Source organism: Oryx dammah, unplaced genomic scaffold (genome assembly GCF_014754425.2).
Source record: "Oryx dammah isolate SB20612 unplaced genomic scaffold, SCBI_Odam_1.1 HiC_scaffold_29, whole genome shotgun sequence".
Classification (NCBI taxonomy): domain Eukaryota; kingdom Metazoa; phylum Chordata; class Mammalia; order Artiodactyla; family Bovidae; genus Oryx; species Oryx dammah.
Window position 1 is genome coordinate 68,199,372 of NW_024070213.1, and position 13,469 is coordinate 68,212,840.

Genomic DNA, 13,469 nt, shown 5'->3' on the forward strand with positions numbered 1-13,469 from the left:
AGAATATGAGATCCAAGTTCTAATCCAGGCTCTGCCCCTCAGTGGTTAATGTGACTTTGATTGACCTAAGCCTTAATTTCCTAATTTTAAAATAGGAACCAATAGAACCATCTCATTGGGTTTCTGTGAGGATTAAGTAAGAAAATACATGCAATACTCAATAGATGCTAGCAATTAATCACTCAGTAGGTGCTAGCTATTAATATTACCCTATATTGTCTTGAATTGCTGGTTTATCATTTTATATTAATTTATCTTGTCTCCCTTATGAGACTGGAACCTCTATGAAAGTTGGAAACCACTTTGTTTTTATTTGTTCTTAATTTAAAACAGGTGTAGAATTCATTCTGGAGAAGGCAATGGCAACCCACTCCAGCACTCTTGCCTGGTAAATCCCATGGATGGAGGAGCCTGGAAGGCTGCAGTCCATGGGGTCACTAAGAGTTGAACATGACTGAGCGACTTCCGTTTCACTTTTCACTGTCATGCATTGGAGAGGGAAATGGCAACCCACTCCAGTGTTCCTGCCTGGAGAATCCCAGGGACGGGTGAGCCTGTTGGGCTGCCATCTATGGGGTCGTGCAGAGTCGGACACGACTGAAGCGACTTAGCAGCAGTAGCAAAATTCATTAATCATCTGTACAGTGCTATGAACTAGGCTGACTTTCAACTCTCAGCTCCCTCTTCCATTGACTTTACATATGTGTACATGTATGCATGCACACACATGAACATACAAGTGCTCAAAAAGTGATAGCTTTTCTTTATTCTTGTAGATGATATTTTCTAAAATTTTCTCTATGGGAATTGAATTAAATAGCCGCTGCACAGATTATGTTAGATAATGTTATAAAATTAGGTTAAAATGTTCATTTTAGGCACAACATATGTTAAACTAAAATCATGGCATCCAGTCCCATCACTTCATGGCAAATAGATGGGGAAACAGTGGAAACAGTGACAGACTTTATTTTGGGGGGCTCCAAAATCACCACAGATGGTGACTGCAGCCATGAAATTCAAAGATGCTTGCTCCTTGGAAGAAAAGCTATGACCAACCTAAGCAGCATATTAAAAAGTAGAGACATCACTTTGCCAACAAAGGTCCATCTAGTCAAAGCTATGGTTTTTCCAGTAGTCATGTATGGATATGAGAGTTGGACTATAAAGAAAGCTGAGCACTGAAGAATTGATGCTTTTGAACTGTGGTGTTGGAGAAGACTCTTGAGAGTCCCTTGGACTGCAAGGAAATACAACCAATCCATCCTAAAGGAAATCAGTCCTGAATATTCATTGGAAGGACTGATGCTGAAGCTGAAACTCCAATACTTTGGCCACCTGATGCAAAGAACTGACTCACTGGAAAAGACCCTGATGCTGGGAAAGATTGAAGGCAGGAGGAGAAGGGGACAACAGAGGATGAGATGGGGACAACAGAGGATGAGATGGTTGGATGGCATCACCGACTCAATGAACATGAGTTTGAGTAAGCTCCGGGTGTTGGTGGTGGACAGGGAGGCCTGGCATGCTGCAGTCCATGGGGTTGCAAAGAGTTGGACACGACCGAGCGACTGAACTGAACTGATCTTAAAAGTCAGCAAAATGATTTCAGGTAATTACAGAAAGATCCACTTGAAGTGACTGTAATTTACTCAGTTGTATGAAAAATTTATTATTTTAGAGAGTTAAAAGAGTTTCTAACAAGGATTACCTTTTTGACAGCATAAATTAAAATGCCACAGACATTATAGCTTCACCAATTAAGCAAGCCAACAGTAAAGCTAAACTGTATTTTTCTTTTAAAATTCAGTAATACCTACTCTTAGTAGTCTGATTAAAGAGTAGTTCATTACTAAGCAAGAGTTCTAGAACCTTGAATTTCCACACTAGTCGACTTCATATTTATAGTACTAGGTTGTCAAAAGTCAAGTGTTTTTCTAATGAGCTGATTATGTATCTCTAGGGAGAGCCCAGCCATAAAGGAGTAAGCAATGACAGGACTGGAAAAGATAACTCCCAAGATCAAAATTATGCACAAATGACTTTTCTCCTTTTCCCCTCCACATCAAACACAACCACATTCACTCCTTGAGGCTGAAATCATCAAGTTAAAGCCACAGTCCAAAAAGCAACAGGCAACATTAAACAGCTTCAGAAAAATCCATTAGATGCAAGGTCGACTAAGAATACAAAGTACGTGTATGCTAGCGTATTGATTCTATCAAGAAATGAGGGAAAATGGTAAGTAGAATTTATTTAACTTCTTTCTCATCTTTTTCAAAAGTTTTAAAATCAAATACAAAAAAATAATTATTTTATTTTAAAAACTCTTAAGAAGGAAGAGAAAGAAGTTAAATATGAAAACGGGGAATTTAGTTTTCATGGAGAGCAAAGCACCTATTCAAGGAACTAGTCAGATTAATATAAAAAATAGAAAAAACAAGCAGAGCAATAAAGAACAATGATTCTTCCATAAAAAAATTATATAGGCCTAGATCTTAAGATGTAGAATTTCAGGGAGCTCATGTACACCCATGGTGGATTCATGTCAATGTATGCCAAAATCAATACAGTATTGTAAAGTAAAATAAAGTAAAAATAAAAATTAAAAAAAAAAAAAGATGTAGAATTTCAGCTCTCCTGAATTTAAAAATTCCCCATGAAGGCTCTACTAAAGCAGAATTGGTGTAATCAAGAGGCTGGCAGACACCAGTACCAAACTCGTCATGTGACCCAGAGTCACATAACATAATATTCAACACAGTTAGCACTCTGAATAGTACATTTTATGGCAACCCACTCCAGTATTCTTGCCTGGAAAATCCCAAGGACAGAGTTGCCTGGCAGGCTATAGTCCCTAGGGTTGAAAAGAGTCGGACATGCCTGAAGCATCTTAGCACACACACACGCCAAATTACTGCACAATAGCATTTTTTATTAGCTTTTAAAGAAAGTATTTACTTATTTTAACTTTGGCTGTGCTGGGTCTTCATTACTGCCTGAGCTTTTCTCTGGTTGTGGCAACCAGGGGCTACATTCCAGTTGTAGTATACAGGCTTCTCATTGTGGCAGCTTCTCCTATTGTGAACCACGAGCTCTAGGTGCATGGGCTTCAGTAATTGTGGCACATGGGCACAGTAGTTGCAGCTCCTGGGCTCTAGAGCACAGGCTTGGTAGTTGTGGCACACCGACTTAGTTGCTACTCAGCATGTGGGGGTCTTCCCAGACCAGGGACTGAACTCGTCTCCTGCACTGGCAGACAGATTCTTTACCACTGAGCCACCCGGGAAGCCCACACAATAGCATTTTTATTCTTTAAATACCATATTATTAGTGAGAGTAGAAAAGAGGGAAGTTATTCTGTTCCAAGACTTGATCAAGGATTCTGAGGATGCTGAATAGATTATTGTTTAGTGACTGACTTGCAGATAATTAGCAATAACAACAGAGCTAAGTTTAATAGGGATTTACTAAGTGTCACACACAGTTCAAGTACTTTACATGTACAGTTGAACCTTGAACAACATGAGGTTGGGGCGCTGACCCTCTGCACAGTTGAAAATCAACACATAACACTTTAGAGTCACCCCTCTGTATCCAAGGTTCCATATCTGAGGATTGTGTAGGACTGTAGTACGTACCTATTAAAGAAATATGCATATAAATGAACCCGCAAAGTTCAAACCTGTGTTGTTCAAGGGTCAACCGTACATGAGTGATTTAGTTCTTTATGTATCATCCCTGTGGGATAGGCACCATTGTGAGCCCCATCCTACAATGAGGAGTGAAGCCCTGGGAAGGTGAAATAGTCCAAGACAGAGTCCAGACTTGATGTTATCCAGTGTGACTACTGAGCCTGCATGTTTTTCTCTACTATGCAGAAAAGAATAAAACAGCTCCCTTTTTCTAGTTTCTGCCAAGAAATGTTTCTTCTTAGAGAAAGATATAAGGTTCAACTTCTTGATTGTTTTTTTCCCTTCTATTTTGCTAATGATATTGAGTGCAACACATTCTCATATCATAAGGAGGCCAAGGTGGTCACCTCTGTCATGTGGTGGTGATTTAGTCACTCAGTCATGTCTGACTCTTGCAACCCCATGGACTGTAGCCTGCCAGGCTCCTTTGTCCATGGGATTCTCCAGGCAAGACTACCAGAGTGGGTTGCGATTTCCTTCTCTAGAGGATCTTCCCAACCCAGGGATTGAACCCGTGTGAATTCTGTTTATTAAACAGATCGGTTTCTTCAGTTCATCCTTCTACTTGCCATGCCCTATGGTTACAAAGTCTGCTTTTAAGCTTCCATTAGCTAGATATCAGTAGAGGCTATAAACAGATGTAAACTTAGATCAAAATCCACCCTAGTGGGTATAAGCTGAGCAGATCTAGACTGAAGGCTAAGCATTGTCACTCTTTTCCTTTTTGGATTATTCAGGGTGAACTCAGTTGAATTTATATAAATCTGACTCTGTGCCAGCACTGTAAAAATGTTCTGTTGATCTCTCTGTTTTCCTTTTATATGTGCAAGCAATAGGCAGTCTTTTCCTTGCCGGCTTTAGGGGACTCTTAAGTAGGTCACAATAAACTTTTCCTCAAGGAGCGTTTTGAGGAGACATCTGCTTGGGTTTTCTGCTGTAAAATGTCTGAGTACATGGAACTATCCACTAACGAAGCTATACCAAAGATAGAGAAACTGAAGCACTAAATCTCATTATCAGAGATCATCACTAGTCTGTTTTCCATCCCTCAGGTGTTAGAAGGCCTGTTGTTTACTATTACCTTGAAAAGTAATCATATTTATGTCAGTCTGATGTCCCAAGATAACTGCTTCCTTCTTATGACCTGCAGCTTCTCATAATTAGGCCTAAAACTTTATACCACAGAGGTGTTTCAAAGCCCTCTACACGACAACATTCTTTAGCCCTCTAATTAGTGTTTATCATAGCCTGCCTTTTGTTTACACTTTGACTCAAATGTTTAATGACGAAGATGGTAGTCCTAGAAAACTATGGATAGCAGACCTAACTCTACCACCCCGACCTATATTCACTCCTCTCCTCCACACATGGAGCGCATAGAAGCTGCCATGTTTTTAAACCTCTTGGTTATGGTGGATATTTTCATCAGTGAATCATTTATTCAAGCTAGGCATCAGAGACTTCCCAGGATTCTTTTTTTGGCTGTGGTGGGTCTTCACTGAAGCTCTCAGGCTCTTCGCTGCTGTGCATGGGTTTTCTCTAATAAAGGCATGCAGGCTTCTCGTTGTTGTGGTTTCTGTTGTTGCAGAGCACAGGCTTTAGGGCACATGGGCTTCAGTAGTTCTGGCACACAGGCCTAGTTGCCCCATGGCATGTGAGATCTTAGTTCCCAGACCAGGGATCAAACCTGTGTCCCCTGCACTGGCAGGCAGATTCTTAACCACTGGACCACCAGGGAGGTCCCAGGATTTTTTAATTTGGTGCAAGAAAGTATGTGAGTTAGCCACCATGTGGTGGTGGGAGCAATAAAAAGTGAATTTAAGACAGCTGTTGACTTTGCTGTCCCAGAGAGGACATGTTATTCAGTGAAAGAAAATGAAGCTGATCCACAAACATCCCAGGAGACAGAGACAAAGTTCTGTGGCACTCAAGTCCCCAGTTCCAGGTATGCCTAATCCAACTTCATGCTTAACATTCCTACATTCCTGCAGTGTGGTTTCTAACTTTTGCTGATTTTTCTCACTGTTGTACATCTGAAATCAATCACAGAGCCCAACAAATAGAATATACCAGATTTAACAGGTAAGATAGATGGATCTACATTTATATATATCAGTTCAGTTCAGTTCAGTCGCTCAGTTGTGTCCGACTCTTTGCTACCCCATGAATCGCAGCATGCCAGGCCTCCCTGTCCATCACCAACTCCCGGAGTTCACTCAAACTCATGTCCATCGAGTCAGTGATGCCATCCAACCATCTCATCCTCTGTCGTCCCCTTCTCCTCCTGCCCCCAATCCCTCCCAGGATCAGAGTCTTTTCCAATGAATCAACTCTTCGCATGAGGTGGCCAAAGTACTAGTTTCAGCTTTAGCATCATTCCTTCCAAAGAAATCCCAGGGCTGATCTCCTTCAGAATGGACTGGCTGGATCTCCTTGCAGTCCAAGGGACTCTCAAGAGTCTTCTCCAGCACCACAGTTCAAAAGCATCAATTCTTTGGTGCTCAGCCTTCTTCACAGTCCAACTCTCACGTCCATACATGACCACAGGAAAAACCATAGCCTTGACTAGACGGACCTTAGTCGGCAACGTAATGTCTCTGCTTTTGAATATGCTGTCTAGGTTGGTCATAACTTTCCTTCCAAGGAGTAAGCGTCTAAAAATTTCATGGCTGCAGTCACCATCTGCAGTGATTTTGGAGCCCAAAAAAATAAAGTCTGACACTGTTTCCACTGTTTCCCCATCTATTTCCCATGAAGTAATGCGACCGGATGCCATGATCTTCGTTTTCTGAATGTTGAGCTTTAAGCCAACTTTTTCACTCTCCTCTTTCATCTACTGAATGAATGTTGAATAACATGCATTGCCCTCTAATTCCAATATTGCCTGAATTCCCCTTTTAACCTATGTTGGACATCAGCCACTTTTAACAGAGTTCTAACCTCCAAGATAACCTACAACAACTACTGCATACATTACTTCTAAATTTCTTTAATTTTCTAAAATGGAAGAAGATAATGAGGCTAACAGAGTGGTCTAGAAAAATTAGGGCACTGTACACCAAATGTGAAATGAAGAATGTTGAATCTGAGAGCATGTGGGGCTATCCACTGGCACGGCCCCTCCCTCAATACTTCTAGTTACGCAAGCCATGTTAGGAACATCACTTAGTGCATTGAGACAGGAAGGCAGAGACCCCTCCTCCAAGAATCTAGTAACTTATGGTGCTCAGGGTAACAATGGAATTGCAACCCCTTAAAACTTGGCTTCTTATCACATGGATTTAGATCAAATCATGCTCCTCTAAGCCTATCTGACACAAGCCAGGCTTCCTAAACCAATATTCTTTCTTTTGGTGAAGAAAAAGTTATAATAGTGACATTTAGGTTTAGAAGACCTTTGTACATCATTGTGCAGCGAAAGAAGGTGAGTATGAGAGTAAGTACAGTGGGAAAAGGACCCTCCCCAGTATCCTGAGTTATTACACAGCATGGTGCACCACAGGTCTGTGCATACTTCCCAAGTAGGAGTTCACTTTTTCTTTGCAGCATTTTACAATGTTTTCCTAACCTGGCTATTCCCCCCATGTCATACCTGACTTTCAGGGCCCCAACACACCTTAATTTTCCCCCTGCCTGTCATCCCCTGAATCAGAGCTCTTAGAATCCTATGCTCCCCTCCTCCTTCTAGTGTCTAGATACTTAAAGTGTGTAATAGAACCATACTTTGAGTTGTGCAGCTTAGGAAACTCCTTTTCAAATTTACACGTTCCATTTTTTTCCTGCTTCTATCGTTCAGTTCAGTTCAGTTCAGTCGCTCAGTCATGTCCGACTCTTTGCGACTCCATGAATCGCAGCACGCCAGGCCTCCCTAGCTTCTACGATTCCCACAACTGCAATATCTGAATCACCATGTGTGATTCCTTCAACGACTGTGATCTGATATCTTGACTCCTCCCCAAACTGAATAAAACCTTTCTCCTCATTAAATCTCTCTGACAATTTGCTCAAACTCATTGAGGACACTTAGCATGCATACTTTGCAGTATCTTCATTTATGCAAGAATCATATGTCCTGGTTAGAATCAGCTTCTCAAGGGTAGGAACTATATCTTACTCATTGTTGTACCTATTACAGGGACCAAGTTCCTACCACACAGAATCAGAGTTCAGTAAGTGTTTTCGAATTTAATTTTAATCATTTACTTATATTGAGACACTGTATATTCCATTGAAATGGGAAAATTTATAGTTTATAAGTAACTGGATTAGAAGAAAGCCTCCCCAAATACCTTCATAAATATATATATGAGATAAACAGAACTCAATTCGAAGATTTTAGTAGAGTAAAAGCACTTTAAGTAAAAAAGCCAATTTAAATGTAAAATAAATTTTGGTCAGCAAGTTAAAAACATAAACCAACAATCTCACCTGAAAATGGATTCATTCAGACTGTTAGCCTTTTTGCCTCTCCAAAAGACAGGCCCATTATTCTCTTCTTTGACTAAGGAAAACAGAAAAGTTAATTGGTCATTAATTACATAGTTTGATTGAGCTTATAAAGAAGATATAGTTACAGGTACTGATTTGATGACTATTTATTTAGCTGCATTGAGTTTAGATATCTAGATAGGTAGGTATCTTATCTAGATAAGATACCTCCAAGATATCTAGGAGGTATCTTAGTTGTCTCATGCAGATCTTTCGTTGCGGCACACGACTCTCTAGTTGTTGCTCAGGCTCAGTAGTTGTGGTGCCTGGGCTGCCTGAACCCTAGAGGATGGTTCCTCACAGGGTATTCAGTCCCTGGAGCAGGCCCCAGGTTTCTTCCACTATTTGGCTCTTCTCTTCTCCCTTTGGATTCCCTAAGAGTCTCCAAAATCTTTTCAATAAATTCTCTTTGGCATTAAGGCAGAATCAAATTGTTTGTACTTGCAAGCTAATAACCTTTACTAATACGTGAGTCTGAGTGAACCCCGGGAGTTGGTGATGGACAGGGAGGCCTGGCGTGCTGCGATTCATGGAGTCACAAAGAGTCAGACACGACTGAGTGACTAAACTGAACTGAACTGAATACGTGTTTAGGACCCCAGTCATCACAGGCGCTTGAAATAGTAGGCATTTCACAAATTTGGTACTGAATGTGATACAAATAACACCTTTGGTTTTTGCTAGAATTAAGTAGAACATATTAGTAGAACACCTGTGGCCTAGAGGTCAGACAAGTTTGAGCCTATCTCTTCTTGAGAACCACATGTTACAGGATGTCTAGGAGGTGAGCCACAGGAGTCATATGTACAGAGCAGTGCCTAACCCAGAAGCAGGCAGCTTGGAGAAACGGAGACGGAGTACAGCACTGCTGGCATGCTGGACAGGGAAAGAGTGCCGGGGCTGCTTCACTAAGAAGCTGATACTACCTACAATCAGCCTGTGCCTAGCTAGGCTCAAGTCGTCTCTTAAACCTGATTTCATCCAAGTTCACCAACCAAACTTGGACTTTCTCTTTTTGTGTATGAGGACACCAAGAGGTTGTGACAAAACTTTAGTGTTAATGTCCCTGCCTCTATATATTAGCTTTTTAATTTGTAACAATGGAGTGGCTGAACTTAGGATCATCTGTTCTCCACTGAGAAATGAAGTATGGCTAGAATTGTGTTTCAGCACTTGGGATGTCTGGTCTCCTGGATGCCAGGGATTGGAACCTGGCAAGGCTATACTGGCAATAATGACAAGAGAGCCTGAATACAGATAATGGAGAGATCTGCCCCTGTGTTATCTCGCGTGCACTAGCAGTCTTCAGTCTTCTTCCGTAGCTTAGGTAGGAAGTCCTTCAGCCATTCAGCACAGTGTGTGTCTGATGATACGTGGTGCTGGTCAGCTGAGGAATACTTTCAGAAGCGACACGCCAAAAAGAACAAACCTGCTGTTTTGCCTGTAGGAGGTTTGATTATATTTGTCAAATCCTATTCCTGTGGGGAAGACCAACAAGCTTATGTATTGATAAAAATTATCCAGAGACTTCCCTGGCAGTCCAGTGGCTAGGAGTCTCTGCTCCCAATGCAGTGGGCATGGGTTCCATTCCTGGTCGGGGAGCTTTTATCCCACATGCTGCATGGAGCAGCCAAAAGTTTTTCTTCTAAAAAGTTATCCACTTAACCTAAGAGACTCATCAGTGTCTTGTTGTTTTGGCTTTACCCCACATCACTAGTTTTAAAAAACATCTAGGTTTTAGGTTTAAAATAAAAATTATGCACATACACAAGTATACATATGCACACACATATAAAAAACTTTGATTCTGTTGTTTCATTAAATTATTGTGTCTCATTCTGGTTTGGGATTAGTATACTTCACTTTATGCCAGTGTTTCAAAATACGCCACTAAAACCTTTAAGGTCCTTTCCATGATTCTAGAACTACAGTGATCAATTTGGTAGCCATCAGCTACCTGTGGCTATTAACATTAAAATTAACTAAAATTCAGTTAGTAGCACTAATCATCTCAGGTCCTCAACAGCCACAGGTAGCTGATGGATGCCGTTTAGACATAATTAGACTAGATACAGAACAATTCCATCATTGCAGAAAGTTCTGTTGGGTAGTACTCTTCTAGAATGTACCTGAAACTAACGGGCATTAATAACCCCATTCATTCTAGAGCTCTTACTGTTAATACAGCTCACCACTGTCACTCTGCTGTCACCAAGATTGTTCATTTAGAGTTTACTAATCATGCCCTTCATCTAACCATATGTGCGTGCGTACTAAGTCGCTTCAGTTGTGTCTGACTCTTTGCAACCCTATGAACTGTAGTCCGCAGGCTCCTCTATCCATGGGATTCTCCAGGCAAGAATACTGGAGTGGGTTGCCATAAACTGTGCAATTCAGAGTGCTAACTGTGGCCCATACAGGTATACATGTGTACTATAGAAAAAAGCCTCTTTGTAGCTCCAGAAAAGTTGGGCCTAATTAGAAATCCTGCTTTAAAGTGTGGTGATTAAACTCAGTATTTATATTATAAATGATCTGCAATTTTGAGCTTCCTTTGTTAAGATGATCTACTTGATTGGAGTGTGAGCACCTTTACCACATGACACAAATATTCCCTAGGCTTTCACCCAAGAGATTTGGAGTTCTAATAATTATCTTTATTTAAATAGTCAGTAATTAATGTGAGCGGCTTCTCTAGGCATGGCATCATCATTATTAGCATGAGGGACTCTAGTAATGACTACCCTCAAATAGATGCTTAGATAGGTTTGAGTGTATCTCTTGCTTCAGAATTACATATTACAGAATGTCCAGGAGGTGAACCACTGGGGGCCTGTGCACAGAGCAATACCTAACCCAGGAATAAGCAGCTTGGAGGCCAAGAGGAATCTGAGCACATCAGTGCTGACTTGCTGGAAAGGGGGCATGTTTTTTATCCTCCAATGTGTGCCACGTATGACTCCTTGAAACAGCAGTAGTTTCATGTTTTTGAAAATCTCTTTGCCAGTGTCAGATGGTACCTTTGGAGATGAAAACAAACGAGAGGAGGGGAGAGGTGTCATTCCATGAATGTGTGTGAACAAAGGATACGTTTTTAAAGACTCTTCACTGTTTTTAACATCATTTGCAAAGTTTCTAGGAATTTAAATTTCATAAAACTTCTACCTATAATTGGCTTCTTTAATGCATGTTTTCATCTTATACGTGTTAGGGGAAAAGAAGCCAAGAATAATTATGCTTGTGGACAAGGATAAATATGCATTTAAGGCAACCAACACCAGTTAGATATCCTAATTAGTGTGACAGGAGACCTGAAGAGCAACCAGGGATTTAACAAGTTTGCTAATTAGAGCAACTTTTAAAAACAGTCGCCATGCTCTGGAGCGTCGATATGGTAAGGTCCTTTTCCAGGACAGTGTACAAACACTGGACATTTTTCTCACACTTAGTAGCTCTTCAGTACTCCAAGAGGTTGACCCTGATTTTGAGTGGAGTCCAGTGAAGAGTGAACAGGCTGGTATGGGTTGGTCTGGGTACACTGGCTAGATGCCGGCAGTGAGCCGCTGTGGATCTCATTCTTTCTTTCTCCCTCCATGCTAAGCATGCAGTCTTCACAGCTGCCTACTTTCCTGCTGTGTCCCCAGCCCTGGCCACATGATTTCAGATAATACAATGACCTTGTGACGCTAGTAACAGAGACGAGGATGCTGAGGCTCACAAAAAAGTTGAGTGACTTGCAGACAGTCACACAGCTGGGAAAGCTGGGAACCAGTATGCAAATCTGGCTTAACTGAGTCCCAAGTCTATGCCTTTTTTTCTGCTTTTCACCAGCTCCCAACTATAGGGATGGATACTTTAAAGGACTCCTTTGTATACATGTACATTTCATATACATATATCAAATACACATATATATGTGTATTTTTCATGCACAAAATAAGACCAAGAAAGTAAGCAGTGTCATGCTGAACTATATAATCTATTTTTATCCAGTCACCCTTGAATTTTTAAAACTTTTCCATGACAAATGTTTGGGAAGGGCCCAAAGTGTGAAACCTAGAAGCAGGGCTGCTCTGGGATTGAGCCCGATGAGTGCTGGGAGTCCGGACTCCCCACGTCCCTTTTTCTAGATCATCTGGATCTCCTTAGGCACAACTGGAAAATCACACACTGAGCTCCCTAAAAACAAGATCTAAAGGTGACGTGTGAATCATTCTTGGGAACAGATTTCCAACCAATATTTTTGAATGAAGAGTGAATGCTGTTAATAAACCACAATTATCAGGGCAGGGCTGGTGACTCCCTTGCTGGTAAAAGGCACAGGGTTCAGAGAGATGACTATAAGGAACTTTCCTAAAGCCAGGTGTTCACAATCTTTCTGGCTACCCCCTGCACTTCTTCACCAGGTTTTTTCATTAAAATCTCTGATTGTTAATAAGGTTACTAAAATTAAACAAGCACTGGCCAAAGAGAATTCAGAGTCTAATTCATTCTTTTTTTAAACCAATATTTAGTGAAAACACTTTCCTCTCTTTTTTTTCTTTCTTCTTTTATATTCTTTCCTCCCTTTCTTTCTTCCATACTTTTCTTTCTTTCCTTCCTCTCTACTCATGGCAAACTAAGCCCAGGCACTATGCTGCTGGTCATGGATAGTCAGCTTATCCTCAGTGTAAAGAACCGAATCTTCTCAACATCATTAATCATAGGGAAAAGCAAGTCAAAACCACAGTGTGCTGTCACCTCACACCTGCTAGGATGACTTATCAAAAGGTCAAAAGATAACACATGTTAACAAGGATGCAAAAAAAAGAGAACCCTCATGCATTGTTGGGAGGGAATGTAAGTTAGTACAGCTATTCTGGAAAATGGTATGGAAGTTCCCCCCAAAAATTAAAAATAAAAGCCATCCCACTTCTGGGTATATATCTGAAGGAAATAAGATCACTGTCTCAAAGAGATATCTGCACTCCCATAATCATGGCAGAATTACTTACAGTAGTCAAGAATTGTGTAATGGGGCTTCCCAGGTGGCTCAGCGGTAAAGAAACTGTCTGCCAACACAGGAGAGGCAAGAGGTGTGGGTTCAGTCCCTGGGTTGGTAAGTACCCCAGGAGAAAGAAGTAGCAACCCACTCCAGTATTCTTGCCTGGGTAATCTATGGACAAAGGAGCCTGTCGAACCAGTCCATGGGGTCACTAAAAGTCGGACATGACTTAGCAACTGAGCAAACACAGTCAAGCATGGTAAACACCCTAAGTGTCTGGCAATAGGTGAATGGATAAAGAA

The 13,469-nt window shown here is 41.1% G+C and overlaps 1 protein-coding gene across 1 annotated transcript in view; it reads right to left on the reverse strand.

Annotated features, from left to right (window-relative positions):
• The window catches only part of CUNH12orf56 (chromosome unknown C12orf56 homolog), a 75,289-nt gene that overhangs the window by 35,648 nt on the left and 26,172 nt on the right, over positions 1-13,469 (reverse strand). Inside the window, exon 3 of the mRNA XM_040233373.1 lies at positions 8,124-8,196. Coding sequence (XP_040089307.1) covers positions 8,124-8,196 — 73 coding nt within the window. The remainder of the gene's footprint in view (positions 1-8,123; positions 8,197-13,469) is intronic.